The 21449-nt window shown below is 50.8% G+C and overlaps 9 protein-coding genes across 9 annotated transcripts; 6 read left to right on the top strand and 3 right to left on the bottom strand.

The window, feature by feature from the left end:
- The first annotated feature begins 39 nt into the window (after positions 1-39).
- Positions 40-2640, top strand: LOC9639389 (pentatricopeptide repeat-containing protein At2g34400). The gene has a single exon (XM_024682246.1). The coding sequence runs from the start codon at positions 40-42 to the stop codon at positions 2638-2640; it is 2601 nt and encodes an 866-aa protein (XP_024538014.1).
- A 229-nt stretch (positions 2641-2869) lies between these two features.
- On the top strand, positions 2870-3958 carry LOC112348894 (F-box/kelch-repeat protein At5g43190-like). The gene has a single exon (XM_024682245.1). The coding sequence runs from the start codon at positions 2870-2872 to the stop codon at positions 3956-3958; it is 1089 nt and encodes a 362-aa protein (XP_024538013.1).
- A 76-nt stretch (positions 3959-4034) lies between these two features.
- Positions 4035-5542, top strand: LOC9639388 (plant-specific TFIIB-related protein PTF2). Its single transcript, XM_024682448.1, has one exon. The coding sequence runs from the start codon at positions 4046-4048 to the stop codon at positions 5486-5488; it is 1443 nt and encodes a 480-aa protein (XP_024538216.1). The 5' UTR covers positions 4035-4045; the 3' UTR covers positions 5489-5542.
- Positions 5543-5644: 102 nt separating this feature from the next.
- Positions 5645-7377, top strand: LOC9639071 (mucin-1). The gene is made up of 7 exons (XM_002977427.2): positions 5645-6552; positions 6607-6650; positions 6701-6743; positions 6791-6877; positions 6929-7033; positions 7094-7179; positions 7235-7377. Exons 1-7 carry the CDS (start codon positions 5674-5676, stop codon positions 7311-7313), a joined length of 1323 nt encoding a protein of 440 aa, XP_002977473.2. The 5' UTR covers positions 5645-5673; the 3' UTR covers positions 7314-7377.
- LOC9639070 (transcription factor bHLH30) lies at positions 7307-8488 on the bottom strand. Its single transcript, XM_002977260.2, has 2 exons — positions 8029-8488; positions 7307-7939 (listed from the first exon to the last, which is right to left on the bottom strand). The coding sequence occupies exons 1-2, from the start codon at positions 8185-8187 to the stop codon at positions 7532-7534; spliced, it is 567 nt and encodes a 188-aa protein (XP_002977306.1). The 5' UTR covers positions 8188-8488; the 3' UTR covers positions 7307-7531.
- Positions 8489-9203: 715 nt separating this feature from the next.
- Positions 9204-10412, bottom strand: LOC9639069 (pentatricopeptide repeat-containing protein At4g02750). Its single transcript, XM_002977259.2, has one exon. The coding sequence runs from the start codon at positions 10410-10412 to the stop codon at positions 9204-9206; it is 1209 nt and encodes a 402-aa protein (XP_002977305.2).
- A 193-nt stretch (positions 10413-10605) lies between these two features.
- On the top strand, positions 10606-12510 carry LOC112348932 (pentatricopeptide repeat-containing protein At4g02750-like). Its single transcript, XM_024682331.1, has one exon. The coding sequence runs from the start codon at positions 10618-10620 to the stop codon at positions 12445-12447; it is 1830 nt and encodes a 609-aa protein (XP_024538099.1). The 5' UTR covers positions 10606-10617; the 3' UTR covers positions 12448-12510.
- LOC9639387 (60S ribosomal protein L17) lies at positions 12416-13420 on the bottom strand. The gene is made up of 6 exons (XM_024682336.1): positions 13306-13420; positions 13213-13253; positions 12909-13139; positions 12761-12863; positions 12636-12697; positions 12416-12564 (listed from the first exon to the last, which is right to left on the bottom strand). Exons 1-6 carry the CDS (start codon positions 13343-13345, stop codon positions 12493-12495), a joined length of 549 nt encoding a protein of 182 aa, XP_024538104.1. The 5' UTR covers positions 13346-13420; the 3' UTR covers positions 12416-12492.
- Positions 13421-13481: 61 nt separating this feature from the next.
- Positions 13482-14426, top strand: LOC9639068 (dual specificity protein phosphatase 1B). The gene is made up of 4 exons (XM_024682244.1): positions 13482-13900; positions 13967-14019; positions 14075-14139; positions 14193-14426. Exons 1-4 carry the CDS (start codon positions 13482-13484, stop codon positions 14298-14300), a joined length of 645 nt encoding a protein of 214 aa, XP_024538012.1. The 3' UTR covers positions 14301-14426.
- Positions 14427-21449: the final 7023 nt, after the last annotated feature.

Below are 21449 nucleotides of genomic sequence, written 5' to 3'. Positions count from 1 at the left end.
GATTGCTCCATTTGAATCGCCCTGGCTGGGCGACAGGGGATGCGATGGAGTGCCCTGTCACTGCGGCACCAGCAAGAGAATGCGTTTGCAGCACTCGCGCGGCAATGCAGGGACATGGACGCTGCCGCTCGGCTCCACTCGCAGATCTCGCGCTCCGGGCTGCTGGATTGCAGCACCTTTCTGGGAAATCTTGTTGTCCAGATGTATGGAAACTGCTGCGGCATGGAAAGCGCGCGGGCCGCGTTTGATCGGATCAGCGCGCGGAATGTTTTCTCCTGGAACATCCTCCTCGCAGCGTATGCCCGGAATGGAAATTTTGTTCTAACGCTGCGGCTTTTTCTGGAGATGGTGATCGAGGGAGAGGTTCTTCCCGATGGGTTCACGTACGCTACAGCGGTCCGTGCTTGCTCGTCAGCCCAAGGTCGGGGTTTAGCCGTGCTCGGGATGGAAATCCATGCATGTGTGATCGAAACTGGACTTGAATCCGATGTTTACGTAGGAACGGCTTTGATTACCATGTACGGAAAGCTCTTCATGCTTGATCACTCAAGAGAAAGCTTTGATGTGATTGTGGAAAAGGATGTCGCATCTTGGAATGCGCTGCTAACAGCATATGCCCAAACCGGGCATCTTGGATGTAAGAAAGCGATTTCTTGTTTCTTTCATTTGGATTTGGAGGGAGTGAAGCCCGATTTCTTCACATTTGTGGAGTTAGTCTCTGCGTGCACGCAACTAGAAGATCTAAGCCAAGGGAGAGTGATCCATAGCAGAATCCTTGCTCTTGGGTTTGAAAACGCTGTGTCGATACACAATGCGCTGGTCTACATGTATGCCAAGTGTGGCTGCATCGAAAGCTCGCAAGCGGTGTTTGATCAGATCATTGAAAAAGATGTTGTGGCCTGGACTGCTATGATCACGGCATTTACCACAACTGGGCAAATCCACCAAGCGATGGAGCTGTTCTTGGTCATGGATCTCGAGGGAGTCCAACCCAGCGTTCCCACATTCGCGATCATCCTCTCTGCGTGTTCCAGCGTCGCCCAAGTCCGCCAGATCCACACATGCATTGTGGACTGCCGCTTTGACTCGGACGTAGTCGCATGCACGGCATTGATCAATGCCTACTCGAGCTTCCTGTGCCTGGAAGAATCACGACGAGTCTTCGATGATCTCCCAGTTCACGACACCGTGGCCTGGAACTCGATCCTCGCCGCGTGTGTCGAGAACGGCAACGATCGCCGCTTCCGAGAGGCCGCCCACGAGATGGATCACGAGGGCGCCAAGCCCAACGCGCAGACGTTTATAATCCGGATCGAGGCGTGCTCCAGGCTCGGATCGCTCGATCTAAAAGACGCTCGAAACATCCATAGCCTGGTGATCCACTGCGGCTACCATCGCCACAATGAGATCCTCACGGGATTGATCACTATGTTCTCAAAATGCGGGATCTTGGATGACGCCAGACGGGCATTCGAGAGCCACGGCGAGAGGAACGTTGTGACTTGGACTGCCATGATCGCGGCATATGCCCAGAAAGGGTATCTAGTGCTGGGACTAGAGCTCTTCCAGACGATGGAGGCGGAGGGAATTCTTCCGGATACCGCGGCCCTCGCCAGTGGGATCTCCTCGTGTAGCTCGCTGGAGGAGCTGCGAGCGATGCATCAACGGGTAACGAGCGAGAATCCGAGCGATTCCGCGAGGCTGACGCTTGGAACAGCGCTGGTGGCGATGTATGGTAGCTTCGGCCGGATCGAGCTCGCCGCGGCGGCGTTCGCGTCGATTCCAGCCAAAGACGCGGTGGCATTCGCCGCCATGAGCGTTGCGCTGGTGGAGAACGAGTGCTACGAGGAGGCGATCGAGCTCTTGGAAGAGATGGAAGCTCATTCCCTCCAGCCATCGCCGGCCACCATCGTCAACGCCGTGAACTCGTGTACCTGTCTCGGCGAGCTCGTCGCGGGCCGGGCGATCCACCGCAAGCTCGAGGGGCTCCACGACGTGATCTTCCCGGCGGTGGTGGCGGCGCTGCTCAATCTATACGGGCGGTGCGGCAGCCTCGCCGAGGCGAGCGCGCTCTTCAATGCCTCGCACAAGCGCACGGTAGCATCGTGGAATGCGATGATCGCAGCGTATGCACAGCACGGGCATCTGCCCGAGAGCCTGGATCTCGTCCACCAGATGCAGCTCCACGGATCTCTCCCGGACAAGTTCACCTACATCGAGATCCTGCAAGCGTGCTCTCACTCGGGCACTCGCAATCTCGGCTGGAGCTACTTCGTGAGGATGGGCATGGATCACGGGCTCATCCCGGCGATCGAGCACTACGTTTGCGTGGTGGATCTCCTGGGCCGGATCGGGCAGCTCGAGCTAGCCGAGAGAGTGGTCAAGGGGCTTCCGTACGAGCCCGACGTGGCGGCGTGGAACTCCTTGCTGGGATCTTGCAAGATCCAGGGGGATATGCCCCGGGCCCAGGACACGGTGGGCGCCGTACTCAAGCTCCAGGCCGAGAGCGCCGCGCCGTACGTGCTGCTGGCCAATTTGTACGCGGCGGCGCGGCGGTGGGAGGACGTGGCCATGGTACGGAAGGCTATGGCCGATAGGGGGATTCGAAAGCCCACCGGGCGAAGCTTCCAGTGCGTTTAGCGGGAAGAAAGAAAAGAAAGGATTCCTTCCAAGGACCTTGGAAATCTTTCTTCCTCCATGGAATGGTGTCCAAGTGGCCGCCGCTAAAATCGCGGGAATCTCGGGATTTTTAGGTTTTATCTTACCGGCCGTCATTCTCATTCTTTTTGCGCGGGAGCCCTAGAATTCAAAAAAGGGCGTGGTAGAATCTTTGATACCCTTCTCGCCCGCTGGCCGGCCAGCGGCGGCGATGGAGGAGGCCAGCGACGCCGTGTGGAAAGAACTCCCGGATGCGCTGATCGAGCGCGTTCTCACGCTGGTGCCGGTGCCCAGATTGCTACAAATGCGCGCCGTGTCCAAGGAGTGGAGTTTGTTGATCCTCTCGCAGGGCTTCATCAATCTGTGCGCCCGGATGGATCGATCCGGCGGCGGCGGCAGCGGGGATTCGTCCTTCTTCCTCTTTTTCACCGCCACGGGGCCGGGCGGCGCCGCCGTGATAGCGGCGCTCAGCCCCGTGAGCGGCTGCTGGCAGCCTCTCTCTTTGGATCCAATCTTTGGGATGGAGATGGAGGTCTCGGTCGTGGCGTCTGGCGGAGGGCTGCTGTGCCTCACCACCGCGTCGCGGATCATAGCGTGCAATCCTCTCACCAGATCGTGGAGGCTGCTGCCGGAGATCCCTGGCTGCTCGCGGCTGCTGCCGCTGCTCACGGCCATCCAGATCGATCAAAAGGGCGGGTACAAGATCCTCGTCGCGGGGCCGGGCGGGTGGAGCGATCAGAGGACCTTTGTGTTTGATTCGACCGCACCCTCGGCGTGGGCGCGCAAGGGGGATCTGCCCATCGACGTGCTGGATCTCGAGAGCGAAGGCGTGGTGAGCGCCGGATTCCTCTACGTGACGTGCTTGATCCCGCGCTGCCGGCTCCTGGCGTTCGATTTTGCCCGCGGCGAGTGGAGCAAGACCCAGATCCCTCTCCCCACCGGGATCGCGAGCTCCAATCTGGTGCTGTGCGGCGAGGAGGTTCATCTCGTCGCCGCGCTGGGCGAGGCAATCCGGATCTGGAAGCTCGGCAAGGAGGCCCAATCGTGGGATCTTGTGGAAGAGATGCCACGGGAGCTGTGCTGCTGCTTTCTGGATGGCGGGGCTGGGAGAGATTCCTTCCGCTGCGCCGGGCGCGGCTCCTGGATCTTTGTCTTGAGCTACGATGGCGTGCTCGTGTGCGCGCTGGATCTTGCGACGAGGGCTTGGCGATGGCTGCCGGAGTGCAAGGGGATCGTGGAGGGGCGGTGCTGCGTGGAGGCATTCTTTGTGGCCGAGCCAGCATTGAACATTCCAATCTAAACGAATCCTAACAGATTTTTGGCGGATCATCCACGCTGTTTTTAGGGTTCTAGCGAAACTCGTTTGGTGTTCTAGGGTTCTTGGGCCATGGCGGAGGATTGTAGCGCCTGTGGGCGCGCCGGCACTGTCACGACCGATCCGCTCTCCGGCCTCTTTTGCTGCTGCGAATGCGGCGTGGTCGTGGACGACGACGCGCTGGGCTCCGATCACCAGGTAGGGCTCGTCGGTGAGCGCGGGGGAACTCTCGTAGCCGGCGAAGGGATCGGAGCTCTCGCCGGCAAGCGATTCCTCTATCGCAACGGTGGCAGTGATCAGTATTTCGCGAAGAAGAAGCAGGATGCGCTGCGGCGGATCCGGGACGTGGCGGCGGCGCTGAGGCTCCAGCCCAACGACGCCGACGAGGTGGAGGCTATGGTGGATCGCGCGACGAATGGAGACTGGGGGTCTGGGAGATGGTTCGATGCTCTAGTGGGCGCTTGCGCCTATGTGGTGGTGAGGAATCACAGGCTTCCACTGACGCTGGTGGAGGTGGCCTACGCGAGCGACTGTGGCGTTCGCGAGCTCGGGCGAGTTCTTGGCAAGCTTGTCAGGGAGTTTGCCATGGCGCTGCCGCAGGAGGATCCCATCGTCTTCCTCGAGCGCCTGGTTCTCACGCACGCTGGATTCTCGAAGCTAAGCAGGGATGCCGCGAGGAAGATCATCGGGCAGTGCCGGGTTCTTCTCGAGTGGATGGCGACTTGGTTTGTGAGCACCGGGCGTCACGCGCTCCCCGCTGCCGCGGCCGCGCTGGTTATCGTGGCGGACGCGAACAGGATCGAGATTGGCCTGGAGGAGGTCTCGAGCGAGCTCCACTCGCCGGTGGCGACGTCCATGAAGCGCTTCCGCGAGATCCAGGAGGCGCTCGTCAGCACCATGAAGACGTTCCCGTGGTGCAAGACGGTCGTGACCACCAAGAACATATCGTGCCACTTGTGCTTCATGCTGCGCTACTTGGAGACGAGCCTCAAGCTGGGCAAGAAGAGGAGGCGAGAGGACTCCAGTGCCATCGATCGGGTACAAGATGAGGATCAAAGCTACTCACAAGATGAGGATCAAAGCCACTCGAAGAACAAGAAGCTGAGGCATTTGCCAGAGGAGAGCCCGGTTCTCCCCGTGTCTTTCATCGCGAGCAGGAGCTCGCGGTGTGCGAGGATCGTCAAGGCGGAGCTTGCTACTCAACGCATTGCCAGCGCGAAGCGATCCCTGGCCAGAGGAATGCCTGTGGATAAAGATCGACCGGAGGGCGGACTGGATTGCGAGGACATGACGATCGAGAGCCTTCTCCTGCGTGGAGTAACTCGGGATCAGATCGAGCAGGGATACTACGAGTCGCTCATCGCCGATCTTGCTCCAGGCGGCGACGATCAGCCCATCTCTGACGACGAGCTCGCCAAGTATTTCTACACCAAGGACGAGGCATCGCGGCTGGCGCAGCAAATCAAGCTCCAAAACATCCTAAGCGCGGAGAGAGAGAAGCTCCGACCATTGTAAAGATCTAGACTTGTACATATAAATTTTTCGCGGGAATTATTTCAAATCCCAGCCGTTAGATCGCCGGCGGGTCTCGGCCGTCGGATGCGCGCCACGTATTAACGCGGGCATCTCCCACTTTGAAAATTTGAAAGTGAGAGCCCTAAGTTACTAGGCGGTACTAGGGTTTTAAGGGATGCTGTGGGATGGAGAGCAGCGGAGGAGCGGTCGCGGTGGTAAGCGGTAGCACGACCAGTAGCGCAAGCATCAGTAGTAGCTGCGTCACAGCCGATCCGGATTGCGCGCCTCCCGCGGCCATGGCTAGGGTTTTGTCATCCTCGGAGAGCAACGCGCCGGCAGCCGCCGAGATCGCCCCCAACTCTAATGGCGGTGGCGGGGAGGCCACGAATTCCAGCTCCCAGGCCGCGGCTGTGCCGGTTCCAGCGGCATCGACGATGGCGGCGCCGCCTCCTCTGGTTCTTCCGGTAGCACAGCAAAGGCAGCCTCACATACCACAGCAGCAGCGGATAGTGTGCGTGCCGAATCAACAGGCGCCATATCCACACGCGCCACCGTCTTCGTCGCAGGGGAGGGCCGCCAAAGGGGCGGCGGTGGTGGTCCGGCATATGACCACGGCGCCGCCAACCACATCTCAAGCTTCTGGCGCAGCCGCCGCTCCTGGTCAGTTCCTCCATCTCCAGAAGTTCCAGCAGCAGAGACCGTATGCCACGGCTTTCTTCTCGCAGGCTCAAATGGCCGCCGCCGCCGCCGGTGGCTCGCACCATCTACGCCAGCCTCATCCAATCCTTCCCATGCCGGCTATGCAACCGGGTGGTGCTACTACTCCCAGGCCTCCTCAACCGGCAGCGTCGAAGTCCCAGCAGGGCACACAGGTCCAGAGAATTCCACACCCGGTTTCCTCGCCTCGGTACGTCAACGCTGGACAGGCGGCCGGGGGTGTTATGTCCGCTTCCGCGAGTCCACAGCCTCACAAGTTGCAAGGAGTTCATCACTTTAGAGTTGGCGGGGCGAGCAATGGTTCCGTTCTTGGGAAATCTCCATCTTGGCTTCCGCCGACTGGACAGGTTTGTTGTTGGATACTTTGTTTCCTCTAAGCTTGGAATTTTCTTTTTCGGCAGGGTGGTGGCTCAAGCTCTATGACTCCTGGCGAGTCCCATGGCAGGTGTGTTTGTTCTCTACGAGATTTTCTTACTTACCGGTGTTTACTTGCAGGGACCGTCCGGATGCCCTTTCCGTGATCATAAATGATAGAAAGGTAAGATCTGTTCATTGCTGGCTTTTACATGACATTCATATGTTCAGGTTAGACTTGTGTCCGAGGCCGATAAGTCGTCTCTGTATTCCCTTTGTCGTCGATGGGTAAGGAACGATGTTCCTAGAAAAGATCAGGTATGTGAATGGAACAGCGATGTGAAATCTTAATAAGGACTTGTGCGACAGATGGGGTGCTGGGATTGCGTGGTACCGCTGCCTAGACCGCTGTCTGCTGCCGAGGTTGAGAGGGTAGAACCGTCGGAAGAGGACGGAGATGTTCCTGACGAAGTGGTGAGTGATCCTGAGCGGCTAGTGTTGAAAATATTTCTCATTGTGTTTTTTTTTTTCCAGATGAAGTCGGACTTTCCCGTAGAAAAACTTTCAACAGGTGAATTGCTGGAACAACACATTTCTCATTTTAAGAACGTGAGGAAGAGGTACGCTAGCGCTTGGCTGTATGTGTTTTAACGACGTCTGCCTCGTATATGACAGATCGAGAGAAGAAATCAAACAAAGAATTGCGAGATACAGACCGCGCCTCGCTCTTTGTCTCCAACGAGATTATACGTGATAGGCTCTAATTTATTCATTGAAAGAGCACATCTAATTTCATTGAAAATCAAAGATTTCTAACAGATTCTTTCATTTTCCGTAGTACCACCTGCTCCCACAATGGTTAAAAGGTTCCTTGGTTTTTTTCTGTTTACAGACGATTGACTTACGCTTCCTTTGTTGCAGGTGCTGCGAAAAGCTCTTAGATCAAAGAAAAGAAAAGAGTTCCTTTTTCTTTCAAGCATCATCCTGGTTCTCTTTCGAGGATGGCTCTTCCATGACCGACTTAAGCGCCTCCTCGACGCAGGCCAAGGTTGGCTCCAGCAGCTCGGCGTCGTCCTTGATGGTCATGACGAAGACGTTCTTGGTCCGGCCTTCCATGGTGGCCATCTCCGCCTTGACGGTCCGCAGGTGCAAGCTCTTGAGCGTCCGGACGAGGTCCGTGAGCAGGCTGGGCCGATCGGCGCAACAAATGCTGGCCTTGATCAACACCTTCCCACCCTCGTCTACCGGCGATTCCATCACGTCAACGTCGAGCTCGTCGGCGTCGCTGGGAACGGGGCCAAACTGGGAAATCTCCGCGACCTGCTGCTTGAGCTCCTTGATGCGCTCGATCACTTCCGCCAGCAGGGACGCCTTGTCAGTCTGGGAAGAGTTTGGCACGACGGCGACGACTCAATCACAGGACAGGCAATCAAAGAAGAAAGACGCGAGCGAGCAGAGCTTCACTCTACCTTGGCGGTGTTGGGGAGCAGCGTTCGCAAGGTGGACAGGTGCTTGTTGATCCGCTCCCGCCGCCTCCTCTCAGCTTCGCTGTGGCTTTTGGAAGCAGCCAGGGCCTTGGCATTGTCAGCCTGGGCGGAGCTCTTGCACAAGCTCAGCAAATCCGTCATGGCTTTCCGGAGCAAAGCTAGAACTCGAGCGCAAAAGCAGCCGAAGTTCCAGACTTTCCAACGGGACCGCGAGCACAACTTTCCCAGCTGATTTCTCCAGCCGGACGGAAGATCAAGATTCTCTTCCCAGGACAACGACCAGCAGTAGGAGCTCGGCAAAAAAGGCAACGCTTCTCTCTTCTAGATTGTATAGCTTGCTTTCCACTCTAGGAGAGGAGCCGTCTAACGACTGAGCTATAGCGCATTGAGCTAGAGAGCTTTTTTTCTTAGCGCATGTTTTAGATGATCAAAATGTGGAATTGTTTTCTTTTTTTTTTTTAACTTCTCTATGAGCAAATGCTTTGTGATCCCAAATCCCACTGACTATGATTGTTTCCACTGCCAAATTTTTCTCTTTTTTTTTTTTCTTACTTGTGTCGTTTTTTTCTACTCCCCGGGATTTATATGAGCCCACGAAGTTTCCTGTTGATTGGCAGGCCAGCCGTGAGCCAAATTCTCAAAGTTGGTTTCTCCGATTTGATTTGCGTTGGTTGGCTGGTCTGCCAAACTCTTTAGATAATTCTCTCTCTCTCTCTCTCTCTCTCTCTCTCTCATAGTTGCGACTTTGCTCCAATTCTCTCAAGCCAAGAATAAGTTTTAAAAGCGCATTTCCATTGTACGCTTCACTTGATTGACTCTCCGATTTCGTCCTGGCGCGCATCGAATCGGATCCAGATGGTGAATCCATGGCGCTTTTCCTTTTGTGGGTGGATTGCGCTCCAAGTTTGACACCGGGAGGCGCCTTTTTGTCAGTTGTGCATCCTTGCGGCGAGACAGAGATAATTTAAAGATCCCCCCTTCGTATCTTGATAAGTTTGCAAGCAATGCGTGGTCGGATCCCTCTGGAGAGGTTCGATCGATCGCCCGCACTGTCAAATGATCACGGCGGAGTGGAGCAAACGCACGCACCGCTTTTGGCAAGTTTGCAAGCAATGCATACGAAGCTCATGCGCCGATCTTCCAAGAACAGTGAATGATCAGGGAGCGTTCATGCCCCTGTAAATGTTGGCAAGCTGGACGTACGGCTCCGCGGCGATGGATTCCACTGCCGGCTGCTCGCAAAGGTGGCGAGCAAACTTCCCCGCGACGAGCGATCCCCGCCCCGAGTCCTGGTAGAGCCGGCAAGCCGCGAGCAGCGACGCAAAGGCGGCCTGGTTTGGAGCAAAGGGCATGCTCGCCAGAAGCTCCTCGGCCTCGCAAATCCTCCCGTTCCGGCCCAGGACGTCAATCATGCTCGAGTAGAGCTCCACATCCGGCACCAGTCCGTGATCTTCGCTCAACGAGCGGAAGTATGCAATCGCCTCTCGCCACCTTCCGAGATGGCTGCAAGAATGCAGCACTGTCGAGAAGGTCATCTCGTTGGGAGCGATCCCGTCGTGGATCATCGCTGCGAAGAGCTCCAGCGCCCGCTCGCCAAGCCCGTTTTGCGCATACGCCCCCAGCATCGCGTTCCAGGAGGGAGTGTCGCGGCAGCGCTCTGGCATCTTGTCGAAGGTTTCCCTGGCGCCGAGGACGTCCCCGGCCTTGGCGAAGGCCTGGAGCATCGAGGAGCAAGCGTACTCGTCCGGGTGTGGCAAAGAGTCGAAGAGAGCTTTGGCCTGGTCGAGATGCCCGGCCTGCGCATAGCCCGAGATCATCGTCGAGGAGGAGACTTTGCAGCACTCCGGGAGGCTCTCGAAGACCATCCTCGCGGTAAAAACATCGCCCTGTAGATTTAGCGCGTGGATGATCGGGTTCCAGGCCATGGAGTTCCTCTCCGGCATCCGCTCGAAGGCTTGCTGAGCTGTGGAGATTTCCCCGTGAAGGGCAAACACCGATATGATTGCGTTCCATGATGAGGTATTCCTTCCAGGCATCCGATCAAAACATCCTTTCGCTCTTCCAAGTTGGCTATTCTGTCCAAACGCTGTGATCATTCCATTCCATGCGACTAAGCTGTGCTCTGGCATTCTCGCGAAGGTAGCTTTAACTTCTTCCATATGCCCATTACGGGCATTTGCTGATAGTAGCGAAGTCCAGGCAACAACGCCGCGATCGGGCATCCGGTCGAAGATCTCCTTCGTCTGCCCAACATCGCCACTCTGCGCGTACGCAGTCATGATGATGCTCCACGAGAACGCGTTTGGAGCGTGGATCCGCTCGAACACCGTCCGCGCATCACCCAGGCTGCCACACTTCCCATACATCTGGACGAGCAGATTCTCGAGGTAGCGATCCAGGAGCTGCTGCTCGAGAATTCGCGCGTGAACCAACCTCCCCTGGATCAAATTCCTGGATTCTCCGCAAGATCGTATGATCCGTGCCAGTGCCTCGCGCTCCATTCCCAAACGGGAGCTTCATATCTAGCCTTGCTTTGGAAGAGAGCGCCTATAATGCCCAGCGATCGATCTAATGAGCAAGCAATGCCTGGAGCTCATCTACTCGTGCAAGACGCTGGCTATGGCGGAGCGAATCCACTCCCAGCTGCAGCCCACCATCGCCCCGGACGATGCCTTCGTCCACAACAAGCTGATCGAGATGTATGGCAATTGCGGCAGCTCCGGCCGCGCGCGGGAGGTCTTCGACGCACTGGGCTCCTCCAGAGACCTCTTCTCTTGGGTTCTCATGATGCAAGCCTATGCCCACAACAGGAACCAGGAGCAAGTGAGGTCGCTCTTCGATTCCATGCCCGCGCACAATCTCGTTGCCTGGAATGCAATGCTCAGTGCCTACACGCAAAGCAAGAGCCTTGAGAGAGCCGAGGAGATCTTCGAAGGTATGCCCGAACGGAGCATGGTTTCGTGGAATGCCATGCTTGCAGCATATGCCCAAAGTGGGCATCTGGATAAGGCCGAGAGATTGTTTGAGCAAGTACCGCAGCGCCATGTCGTGTCCTGGACGGCCATGGTCGCTGGATTCGCCCAGCAGGGAAAATTCGAGCAAGCCAAAGCTTTCTTCGATCGCATGCCAGAGAGAAATCTTGTGTCTTGGACTGCGATCCTCTCTGCAAATGCCCAAGCAGGCCGGCTCGAGGAAGCGAAGAGAGTCTTCTCCGAAATGCCCGAGAGGAATGTGGTGTCTTTCACGGCGATGCTGGCAGGACTCGCCCGGCAAGGCGAGGTCGAGCAGGCCAGGACCTTGTTCGATCAGATGCCTGAGCGGAACCTCGTTGCATTTACTGCGATGCTGGCCGCCTACGCTCAGCGCGGGCGCATTGCAGAATCGAGGCAGATCTTCGACGCGATGCCGCAGCGCGATCTCGTGTCGTTTAACTGCATCCTTTCGGGATATGCCCAGACCGGGGATCTGGACGAGGCGAAGCGTACCCTCTCAAGAATGCCACTGATAGATCTCGTCTCCTCTACGGCAATGCTCACTGCGTACTCCCAGGCCGGTCATGTAGAGCAGGCCAAGACGGTGTTCGATCAAATGTCCCAGCAAAACCTAGTGACCTGGAATGCCATGCTCGCAGCATATGCCCAAAACGGGCATATGGAGCCGAGCAAGAACATCTTCGATTCCATGCCACAGCGCGATGTTGTGTCATGGAGCACGATGCTAGTCGCATACGCACAGTGCCGGCGAATCGACTGCGCGGAGGAAACCTTCCATTTCATGCCGGAGCGCGACACCGTGACGAGAAACGCGATGATCACCGCATTTGCCCAGAGCGGGCGCCTGGACCACGCGGCGCTGCTCTTCGCTAGGATGCCGGAGCGCGGGATCATCTCCTGGAGCGCGATGCTGGGGGCCTATTCGGCCCAGGGCGGCGAGCACTTCGCCGAGGCGTGCGCCGTGTTCTACGAGATGGGCACCCTGGAATCACCCGACGAGACGTGCTACCTCTCGATCCTCGTCGCTTGTAGCAGAAAGGGGAAGCTCTACGATGGGCGATCGCATTTCGTGTCCATGGGCTTGGATCACGGGCTCCAACCAGGCAAGCAGCACTACTGCTGCATGGTGGATCTCCTGGGACGAGCCGGGTACCTGGATCAAGCCAGAGATCTCATCGCGAGCATGCCTTTTGTTCCAGACATCTTGGAGTGGACGTCGCTGCTAGGCGCTAGTCGGGGACACGAGAGCCTTCGCCATGGCGAGAGCGCTGCCAGGAAGCTCCTGAGCTGCGGCGATGGCGCGACCCAGGCCTACGTGCTGCTCTCCAGCCTCTACACCGATGGATCCTTTGCCAAGTCTCAAAGATCTCCGAGGATGAGCGATACGAAAACTTTACTTCCAAGTTGATTGAATCAAGATCCGGGAAATATCGGGTCTACAAAAACAAGACTTTTACGTCGATGGGCCGCTCCTCAAACGAGCCGGGCCTTTCTTTGGCTTCCTGGGCTTGGCTTCCGGCTCAGCCTGCCATGGTTCCACACACCAAAAGTTAGAACGCTACAAAGAAAAGCTCGAGAGGTTTCGAGTAGTGTCACCTTGACTGGAGCGATGTGCTCTGAGAGGATCACTTCGATGTGGCAAGGAGAGGACATGTAGGCTGCCAAGCACAAAGCCACCGCAGTCAGCTTCTAGATCAACGAGGAAGAACTTCACCACTTACGATTGATCCGGCCATGAGCTCGGTAAGTCCTCCGGCGCTGCTTCTGTGCCTGGTTGACTTGGATGTGCGAGACATACAGGGTATCCGCGTCCAAGCCTTTCACCTGAAAGAATCACCGTGATTCACTGAAGAAAGATGGGATTTTTACCTCAGCGTTGCTCTCGGCATTCTTTAGTAGCGCCAGGAGGAATCGCGCGGACTTCACTGGCCAGCGCCCCTGGCCATTGGAGTGACGGGATTTCGCCTGGGCAGTGCGCCCCACTCCTCCGCAGAAGCGCCGGAATGGAATCGCCTGCTTGTGGGCGATCACATCCTCCAGATAGCGCTTGGCCTTGCTGAGCTCGAGCTTCTTGATGGCCTGCGCGGTCTCGCGGGTGTTCTGCGACACGAAGAAAGCCCAGATCTTTCAGCCCAAGAACACAAGGATCGATCAATCAATCAATCACACACACCTTGAAGTGGACCCGGAGATCGGAGCCTCTCGCCTTGCAAGCTGCGATCAATCCAAGCAGAGGTCAACGAGAGCGCTTGCGAATTTCACTCACCCTTCACTGCATTCTCCGGCTCCCTCGAGTAGGCTACCATGGCGGCCGCTGCTAGGGCTAGGGTTAGGGCTCGAGGATTTTGTTCGTGGGGGTTTTAAGATCGGACGGCCACTAGCTTCTCCCCCCTTTTCATATAAGAACCCTCCTTATTTGATTTCTAGGGTTCTAGCGGATGAATGAAGAAGGTGCGCGATGGCCTCTACATCGGCAGCGCCGAGGACGCGGAGATGTTCTTGTGTGGAGAGAAGCGCGGAGTGACGCACATCTTGTCGCTCGAAAAGGTGCGTGACATTCGCCTTCTCAAGAAGGAGAGACGGAGAAATCGCGATCATCCGAAGTTGAGCAAGCTCCAGCAGGCACTTCTCGATTCCTCCAAGCCCAAGCCCGACGACGAGGCCTTCCGGGACGTCGCTCGGGAGCTCCTGGCGAAATGCAAGGACGCGGCGGTGGCAAAGCCAGTGAGAAAGGTTTTTCTTTTGGAGGACACTATGGAGGAGGACTTGCTCGCTTGCTTGGGAGAGTGCCTGGATTTTGTTGAGAAGGGGAGGGAGGATGGGATCGTCCTGGTGCATTGTGGCGCTGGAATCTCTCGGAGGTTTGGATCCAAACTCTGTTCTTCTTTTTCTTGTGCTCTTGATGCTTATAGTGTTTTTCATTGCAGTGCAGCGGTGATCACAGCATACTTGATGCGAAAGGAGAATTTGCTACGAGATGGTATGCTTGTGACCAGAGATATCTATTTATTATGTTCTCTCTTTTATTATGGCAGAGGCATTAGCATCTCTCCGGGAATGTAGCCCCCAAGTCTCTCCGAATGACAACTTCATGCTACAGGTTTGTGACTTTGCATTTCATGAATCTAACTCCTTTTTTTCTCGCCTATCCAGCTCCAAATTTTCGAAAACGCTGGCTGTGTATGTGGAGGGAAGAAGAGGAAGATGCCCGACTCTGGTAGAACTGATGCCGGCAACACAGCCAAGACGGTCTGTACGTAACGATTCCTGCTCCTTGTGCTTTTGCTCTTCCGTCCAGATTGGCGATCTTGCGAGCTATGGCGAGTTGCTTTCGAGCTAAAGGTGTACTTAAACATCCACTGAGAACTTCTTGGGTGATTTGTGTGAGTCTGATGTGATATGAATGGAGAAGGATGTGAATGGAATGAAGTGAAGTGAGGAATGAATGAGCTCCCATACGATCAGAGTTGACGCCACCTCGTGACTAAAGCCCAAGCTGGAACTTGTTGTCATGAGGAAGTATGTCCTGGAATGGAAGAGAAAAAGAGTGAAATCAAGAGAAGAAAGAAAAACCAAAAGAAAACTGAAAAGAGAAGAGAGAAAGACCTCGCCACTCAAAGATGGTGGTGAAGGTAGCTGCTTGAGCCTGATGTGATGAGTCCAGGAGGTCGAAGTGCGTCCTGGAGTAGGCCGGGGATGGATCTGCAGAAGTTTCCGGGCCTGGTTGATGTTGGTGGGCATTCGCCTCGGGAAACTGCAGAGCTGGATCTCGCTGGATATTGCTGAGTCTTGTGAGGAGTAGTTGTCCCAGTTGATGACTTTAAGGGCAGGGAAAGACGTCCTGTAGATGATCTGGTGGACAAACAAAGTGTCGATGCCTGGGAAAGATGGCGTGAACTCGAATGTGCTCTGCAGCTGTGATCATGCTTGACGTTTGTGGCCGGAATGGTGTTCCTGGAGGCTCCATGTTGAAGAGGTGTGTGCTGAAAACTGGAGCTGAAAGTGGAAGAAGCCTGGAGTGATGAGGCCGGGTGATGCCAAGTCGAGGTGGTTGACGACTGATTCCAGGGTGATGAAGAGCTGGCCGGGTCTGAAGAATGCTCCCCTGAGTGTCAAAACAGCCGTGCAAAGACTCCCAAGTGTGGCTGAAGTCGTGCGAAGATGCTAGAGTTGTATTGCCACCATGCAATGTGTATCCTGGAAAGGCAAAGTTAGTACAAATTTGATGATGGATATAAAGTTCAGATAAAGGATTCTGGAAAGTTGGAATCTCCACGGCTGCGACAAATGCCACTGTAAGGCAGATGTCTTGTTCAAGCTGTTCAGCTGGAGAAGTGTGTGCCACAAGTGTTGAGGCTGATGTCTCTGTGGTATCCAAAGCCTCTTAATCACTGAAAGTCGCAGTCACAGCTTCTGGATCGTCGATTGTGTTGTCACTTGCATCTGGCATGTCATAACTCGATTTTGTCGCGCCATCTATGGTACCAAGCTCCTCATCTGCAGCTGTTGAGAGGGCTGTGAACTCCCATGAATCCTGGCCCTCAAAGGAAGTTGGCATAAGTTGCCACCTGCTCAGAGTGTTGTTGACATTGGTGATAAGTGATGAACAGCTGCTTGGCTGCTTCTCTGACTAAAGGAAGAGCCATGGTAAAGCCATCCAGTCGAGTTCTGTCACCTCGGGCATTTTTGTAAATCTCGAGAATCTTGGTTGAATCTTGCGTTGACTGTGAGCAGTATAGAACTGGAGCAAATGTTGGTGGATGCCTCCGAAGCAATGCTGGATATATAAAAGCATGGATGCTGAATACCTCCATTTCCTCAAGTGATGGGAGCTCAGGGAGGATGACGGCTATAACTCCACTGGAAAAACAGCGCGAGGCTGAGCTGGAGTTGAAACAATAACTGGAGGAGCAGGTACTGGTGGTGGAGTAGGAGGAGGAACTGTGGATGTTGGATTAAGAACCTCTGATCTTGGAGCAAGAACCTTCCCCTCCATCAAACGACGGCCATGGACATTGTAGAGCTTTGCATTGTTGATGTTGTCGCTGATTCGCATCATCCCACATCTAAGCATTTGCTTGAAGGTGTCCTAGAGTCACAAGTCCTTGAGGAAAGGCTTGACATCCACGTTAGATGAGATCCCTTGAACCTTTGAACCATGATTGACACTTGGTGGTCGGGATCACTGTATGATATGCAAAAGTCTTGAGGATGATAGATGTGTTGTCCTGGATCTGGAGCCCAATAGACTTTGCCAATGCCAAAGAGATCTTGTTGTTCCCAGATCTAGAGTCCAAAGTGCCTCAACTGTGACAACATCTCACAAAGTGATAGATGCCACAAAAGCTCCTGGGGATGCTATGGTATCCATGATATGTATCTCCTGGCCAGCATGAATCAAAGGATGGAGCAATAGTCTCCAACTGCCGTCTGAAGCCTGGGATCAATCTCAAAAGTTGGCAAGAGAAAGTTGCACTGAGCTGAATAGGAGCTGTTGCATAATGTCATCTGGGAGAGGACACAATGGCGATGGAGTCAAACCTGGAGAAGATCACATGAATTTTTTAGAAGAATCAGCTTCAACTAAATGTGATCCAGCAAATCCCAATTTGAAGGCATGCCATGATTGGGCTTGGACCTTCTGGAGCAATTGAGTTGTGCTCTCCATTGATGTCTGGGGCTGTTGGTTGGCACTTCCTCTAAGCTTGAGTTATAAGTGTGAGTGCTTCCTTATTGATAGTGTTGATGTGTTGCATTGGTTCTATGCCTTTGGTCGTGGATGGAGGTGCCTTGATTGCGAGCTGTTGGAACTGCTAATGGTACCCATCTTGAGATAGCCAAAGTGTGGAGTTGTCAGCAAAAGAATGATCTTGGACACGTTGAGTCCTAGGAGATTGAAGCTTGGGTTGAAAGCAGTAGCATCATTCAATCAAATGCATATTTGCCTTGCAACATGTGCACCATTAACTTGATGTTGTTGGAGCCACATTGCCTTAAGCTCCTCCAAGATGGCAGTCTGTTTCTGCTGCTGTTTTAAGATCTGGTACTTCAGCAGGTCATTGTGTGATTGCAGATTCAAGTATGAGTGGCATTTTGTCCTCAACAGGTTTTGGGGTTGGTTGGCAAATTGCTGTTGTGACTGTGTGCTCCATGAGATGATTGGGTGGTGCTTGGGCAACTTGAGAGACACTGAGAGTGAGGTAGAACTCCTTCTCAACATCCTCTACATAGGCAAATGCAATAAGGCATTCAGTGTGCTTTCTTTTGAAAGCAACTTTAGTCCCTGGATAAAATGGTCTGCTTTGTGAGGTTGGAGATTTATATGAGGCAGAGCTTCCAATGCTGCCAAATATACTCCATCATAGACTCATGTGGCATTTGCTGGAAGGAGAAGAACTCAGTATAAAGTTATTGGAGATCCTTTTTCTGTCCAAGAGTCTTGAGAAAGCTATTTAACCTTTGCATATCTTTCCTTCTTTGTGTCCAAGAGAGACTCTCTCAAAGCCAAGTTTGGCCTTGCATTGAGCGAAGAAGATGATCCCACTTGTGGGCCTCTGGCATGATTGTTTGAGTTGCAAAATACCTTGAACTCTGTGATGTGATTCTATGCTGAAGAAGCCTTGGGTGTGAAGAAAGGAAGATCAACACCTCTTTGCAAAATATAAATTGGATTTGCCATCTCAAATATCAGGGTACTATGGTATCTATTGAGATTGGTGATGAAACTAGTGCTCACCAAGTGTATCCCTCAGTGTTTGACTGATCACAAAGATCAACTAGCAATAAAACTAAATAGTTCCTAGCTATTGAAACCACATTTAGCATGAAAGGAGTGAGAAAGATCCCCAAAGAGAGGATGAAGGCTTAATTTGCAAAGAGCACGTCTTGATTTACCTAAGATGTGGCTCAAATGATGGCCAAGGAGATGTTTATGCAGAGATGATGCAATAAAGATAGTCAAAAGAAATGAATTGGGCTAAGAGAACTCACTCATGCTCAGGAAATACAAGTTTTAAGAGAACAAACTAGCTCATGGAATATGCAATCAAATTATGGCATATTGAGACTCACACAAAAGAGGGTGAGTTCTATAAGCTCAACATAACAGATTTGATGAAAGCTTTTGATAGCTTGGCAATTTGCGCTATTATGAGAAAAATAGTTTTCATGAGACTCAGATAGACATGAAAATGGCAATAACATACATCAAACAAAAGTTGGGGGCAAAACACACATAATAAGGAACAAACTAGCATATGCTCAAAGAATCAGTTGTCAAAGAATCCATATTGGATTGTGATGCACATGTTACTTGCATGTTATGACTCTAAGCAGCTCAACTCTGAGAACTCCAGCTTAGAGAAACAATCATTGAGAGAAAAATGAAAAAATCTTGGTCATTTTTGCACTAAATCATAAGTGTTTACACTTATTGGAAAGAAGACATTTGAGATCTAAAAACCTTGAAACAAGAGGGAACTTTGATTGGAAACTTGCACCAATCTTGCATTAGCCTCAATATGACTCCACTCACACTAAAGACTCTCTTGAGTGTGAAATTATATAATGAAGATTTTCTCTTTTTCTCTCTCTTTTGTTCATAATTACAATATAATCTTCATACTATATTAATTGGTGTACTCATATTCTAGTGTTAGGCCACTAGTATGCTAAATAATATATATATTTTATATTAGTTTTTGTGTTAATATTTTAAATACTTTAAATGTAAATGACTAAATTTTTCATTCTTTTTTAGTCATTTAACCATATCTTTAACTATCACTCACTAAATCTTTACTTAGGGCATTTGCTATCACCCCAAAAATGGTTTTGAAGCCATAGTGACTTTGTATTTTGTCTAAGTGCTCTTTATATTTAAATCCCATTTTAGACACCCAAAAATACCACTAATATACTCAAAGTAAAGTTCATTATTATTAGCTCATTACCAATACAAAACCACTATTATCGCAAACCTGTCCCTTGACCATCCATTTCATGAATGGCCATATCATGAATCCTTCAAAGTATAGGGGAATATTATCCTCCAATACTTCTCGACCATTAGTCCTTAGGATCCTTTAAAGTATAAAGGAATTTTCTTTACTAAGTATAGTAGTACTTGCTAATATTGCCACTATGTCAAGGCCTAAATAGCTATCCACTAAATCCTATTGACCATAACTATACCCTTAATTACTAACTAAAATGACCATTTTTTTCCTTTCAATAGTCAAGGACTTTAAAGTGGTATTTTGCAACTTCTCCTACCACATTTAATGAGTAGGGTACCTTAGCTATATAGCTAGAAAAGCTCTAATGAGCCATATAAAGTATCAAATAAGTAATGCCATGCACATTTAGATTAGGAGTATTGATTATTTAATCTTTTAAATGAGCTAGAGTTGGTCTTTAAACATTTCACCAAGTTATCCCACTTAATATTTATATTTACTCTAGCTTTAGATTCCCAATGTTTATATTATCATTACATGGGTATAACTTGTTTTTGTCACATTAATCCCTTTAGAGTCCTATTTTATAAGGATTTACTAAACCCTTTATGTATATATATAGCCCTAGATATATTTGGCTTTAGATATGTTTAACACTTGGTTTCTTAGTGGTCTAAGATGCTTTAACATTGTTCCATTTCAAATTTTTGGGCTTTAGGGGTTTGGTTTCAACACTTTCATATATCTCATGACACTTGTTATATATTACAATACTCAATCATTTTTATATCCTTTTTGAGATTTATTTATTGATTGCTTCATGCTTTTTCTTTGAGTGCTTTTTATTTCATGTATTATGCCTTTAAATCCATTTGGGACTTAGGGATTTATATTTTACACTAAAATTATTTTATGTATTTCTTTATACTTTTAACCTTCATCATACACTAAGGAATTTGATTCTGTCCCTTCATTTAGTGGTTTAAGGCTTTGAAATTTAAATTTTACATTACCCTTGTACATGTGTCTAAGGGTTAATTTCTGTTTCATTGTTGTAACTCATTATATGGTATAGTCAAAACCACATATGTTAAAGTTGTTATGTCCAAAGGGTTATGTTTCACTTTATAGTTATCCTAATAATTCATTATAAAGTCAAAATCATGTGTGCTATATTTGGTATGAAAATATCAGTCTCAACAAGTACTATTAACAAGATTTGGCAACTAATATCATTACATTTGTGGAGATGAAAATAATTATCTAAATGGATACACATTTGGTTGCTATAGCTTCACAAATGTTCTTAGATATGTGTTATGTTATATCAATTCATATCATCTTGTACCATATTATATGGCTTTCACTTGGGCTCATTAGATGGAATTTGATATGTACTATTTATACAAGTTTATACTTGAGGTCTTGAGTGAGTCATATTAGCAATTTAAAATTACACATTGAGTTGATATTAGCATATTGGTGGTTACCATAAGTTATTACTATATTACTGCCAATAAAATAAACCTCCTCTAAGATTACTATAAATAGAAAATATCTAACTATTTAGCATGGCACTAGTGGATCTTTCTTAGGCATGATTTTTGCTGGAGACTATAAAAATTAATATATTGGTTCAAATAGTCATTATCATTCTCTCTTATGAACTTTTTTTTAGGCTAAACTGAAGGCAATGAAAACATAGCTTTGAGGTTAGTCAAAGTTGAGTCCAAAACTAAAGTTATCAGGGTGAAAAGTTTCTAAAATATTAAAGAGTCTTACCTCCATAAAGGTTTGAATAAACAATAGATTAGTTTTGGTTTAAACCAGACGAAAAGGTCGCCTCTTGCTACTCACAAGAAAAAAGTACCAGTCACTGAAAGTTTCACCTCTCCTCATCTCTCAGGAATCCACCTCTTTTGGTTTAAGCTTAATTTCGCCACAACCAGCTTGCTCCTGCTGCTCCGCCCAGCACGAGTTTGTGCTAGCCCGCGACAAAAACAAAATAGATTTTGCCCTTGTTGTAAACTCTGTATGGTTCAGCAGGAAATCTGATCCAGACGATAATCTTGTTGTGGGATTAAGTGGTCTAAAGTCTCTTCCATACTAAAGCCTTAAAAAGCTTTTCACAGAAGTTTAAGTTAAAACAGGATGCCTCATGGATTGTGCATTGCCATGAGGTCTTGCGCAGATTTTACTCATAAAATATACTTTACATTCCAACAAATATTCTGATACTGTATCAGAATATTTGTTTGAATGTAAAGTATATTTTCATCGCCCTTAACAGCATACCTAGATTATTTGGTAGTCAGTAAGAATGAGAGAAATGAGAAACGTGCTAGTCAAGGACATCCACCATCTCCAAAACTACCCAGTTTTTGGTTCACAGACATCACAGCAGGCTTTTGTTACGTTTGGGAGCGTGGGGGAGCTCATGGCCTTCTTGCGA

This window comes from Selaginella moellendorffii, unplaced genomic scaffold (assembly GCF_000143415.4).
Source record: "Selaginella moellendorffii unplaced genomic scaffold, v1.0 SELMOscaffold_34, whole genome shotgun sequence".
In the NCBI taxonomy this organism is placed as follows: Eukaryota; Viridiplantae; Streptophyta; class Lycopodiopsida; order Selaginellales; family Selaginellaceae; genus Selaginella; species Selaginella moellendorffii.
Note: the sequence above shows the minus strand (reverse complement) of the source record. Positions and strands in the feature narration are given on the sequence as shown.

What these genes read in the sequence shown, in the direction of transcription:
- LOC9639389 (XM_024682246.1), top strand. Translation starts at nt 40, where the DNA reads ATGCGATGGAGTGCCCTGTCACTGCGGCACCAGCAAGAGAATGCGTTT.
- LOC112348894 (XM_024682245.1), top strand. Translation starts at nt 2,870, where the DNA reads ATGGAGGAGGCCAGCGACGCCGTGTGGAAAGAACTCCCGGATGCGCTG.
- LOC9639388 (XM_024682448.1), top strand. Translation starts at nt 4,046, where the DNA reads ATGGCGGAGGATTGTAGCGCCTGTGGGCGCGCCGGCACTGTCACGACC.
- LOC9639071 (XM_002977427.2), top strand. Translation starts at nt 5,674, where the DNA reads ATGGAGAGCAGCGGAGGAGCGGTCGCGGTGGTAAGCGGTAGCACGACC. An exon ending in GGCTTCCGCCGACTGGACAG is followed by an intron (nt 6,553 to 6,606) that starts GTTTGTTGTTGG and finishes CTTTTTCGGCAG; the next exon opens with GGTGGTGGCTCAAGCTCTAT. An exon ending in GAGATGTTCCTGACGAAGTG is followed by an intron (nt 7,034 to 7,093) that starts GTGAGTGATCCT and finishes TTTTTTTTCCAG; the next exon opens with ATGAAGTCGGACTTTCCCGT.
- LOC9639070 (XM_002977260.2), bottom strand. Translation starts at nt 8,187, where the DNA reads ATGACGGATTTGCTGAGCTTGTGCAAGAGCTCCGCCCAGGCTGACAAT. An exon ending in TGCTCCCCAACACCGCCAAG is followed by an intron (nt 7,940 to 8,028) that starts GTAGAGTGAAGC and finishes AACTCTTCCCAG; the next exon opens with ACTGACAAGGCGTCCCTGCT.
- LOC9639069 (XM_002977259.2), bottom strand. Translation starts at nt 10,412, where the DNA reads ATGTATGGGAAGTGTGGCAGCCTGGGTGATGCGCGGACGGTGTTCGAG.
- LOC112348932 (XM_024682331.1), top strand. Translation starts at nt 10,618, where the DNA reads ATGAGCAAGCAATGCCTGGAGCTCATCTACTCGTGCAAGACGCTGGCT.
- LOC9639387 (XM_024682336.1), bottom strand. Translation starts at nt 13,345, where the DNA reads ATGGTAGCCTACTCGAGGGAGCCGGAGAATGCAGTGAAGG. An exon ending in ATGCCGAGAGCAACGCTGAG is followed by an intron (nt 12,864 to 12,908) that starts GTAAAAATCCCA and finishes TGATTCTTTCAG; the next exon opens with GTGAAAGGCTTGGACGCGGA. An exon ending in AGCTCATGGCCGGATCAATC is followed by an intron (nt 12,698 to 12,760) that starts GTAAGTGGTGAA and finishes TGTGCTTGGCAG; the next exon opens with CCTACATGTCCTCTCCTTGC.
- LOC9639068 (XM_024682244.1), top strand. Translation starts at nt 13,482, where the DNA reads ATGAAGAAGGTGCGCGATGGCCTCTACATCGGCAGCGCCGAGGACGCG. An exon ending in GGAGAATTTGCTACGAGATG is followed by an intron (nt 14,020 to 14,074) that starts GTATGCTTGTGA and finishes TTATTATGGCAG; the next exon opens with AGGCATTAGCATCTCTCCGG. An exon ending in ATGACAACTTCATGCTACAG is followed by an intron (nt 14,140 to 14,192) that starts GTTTGTGACTTT and finishes TCGCCTATCCAG; the next exon opens with CTCCAAATTTTCGAAAACGC.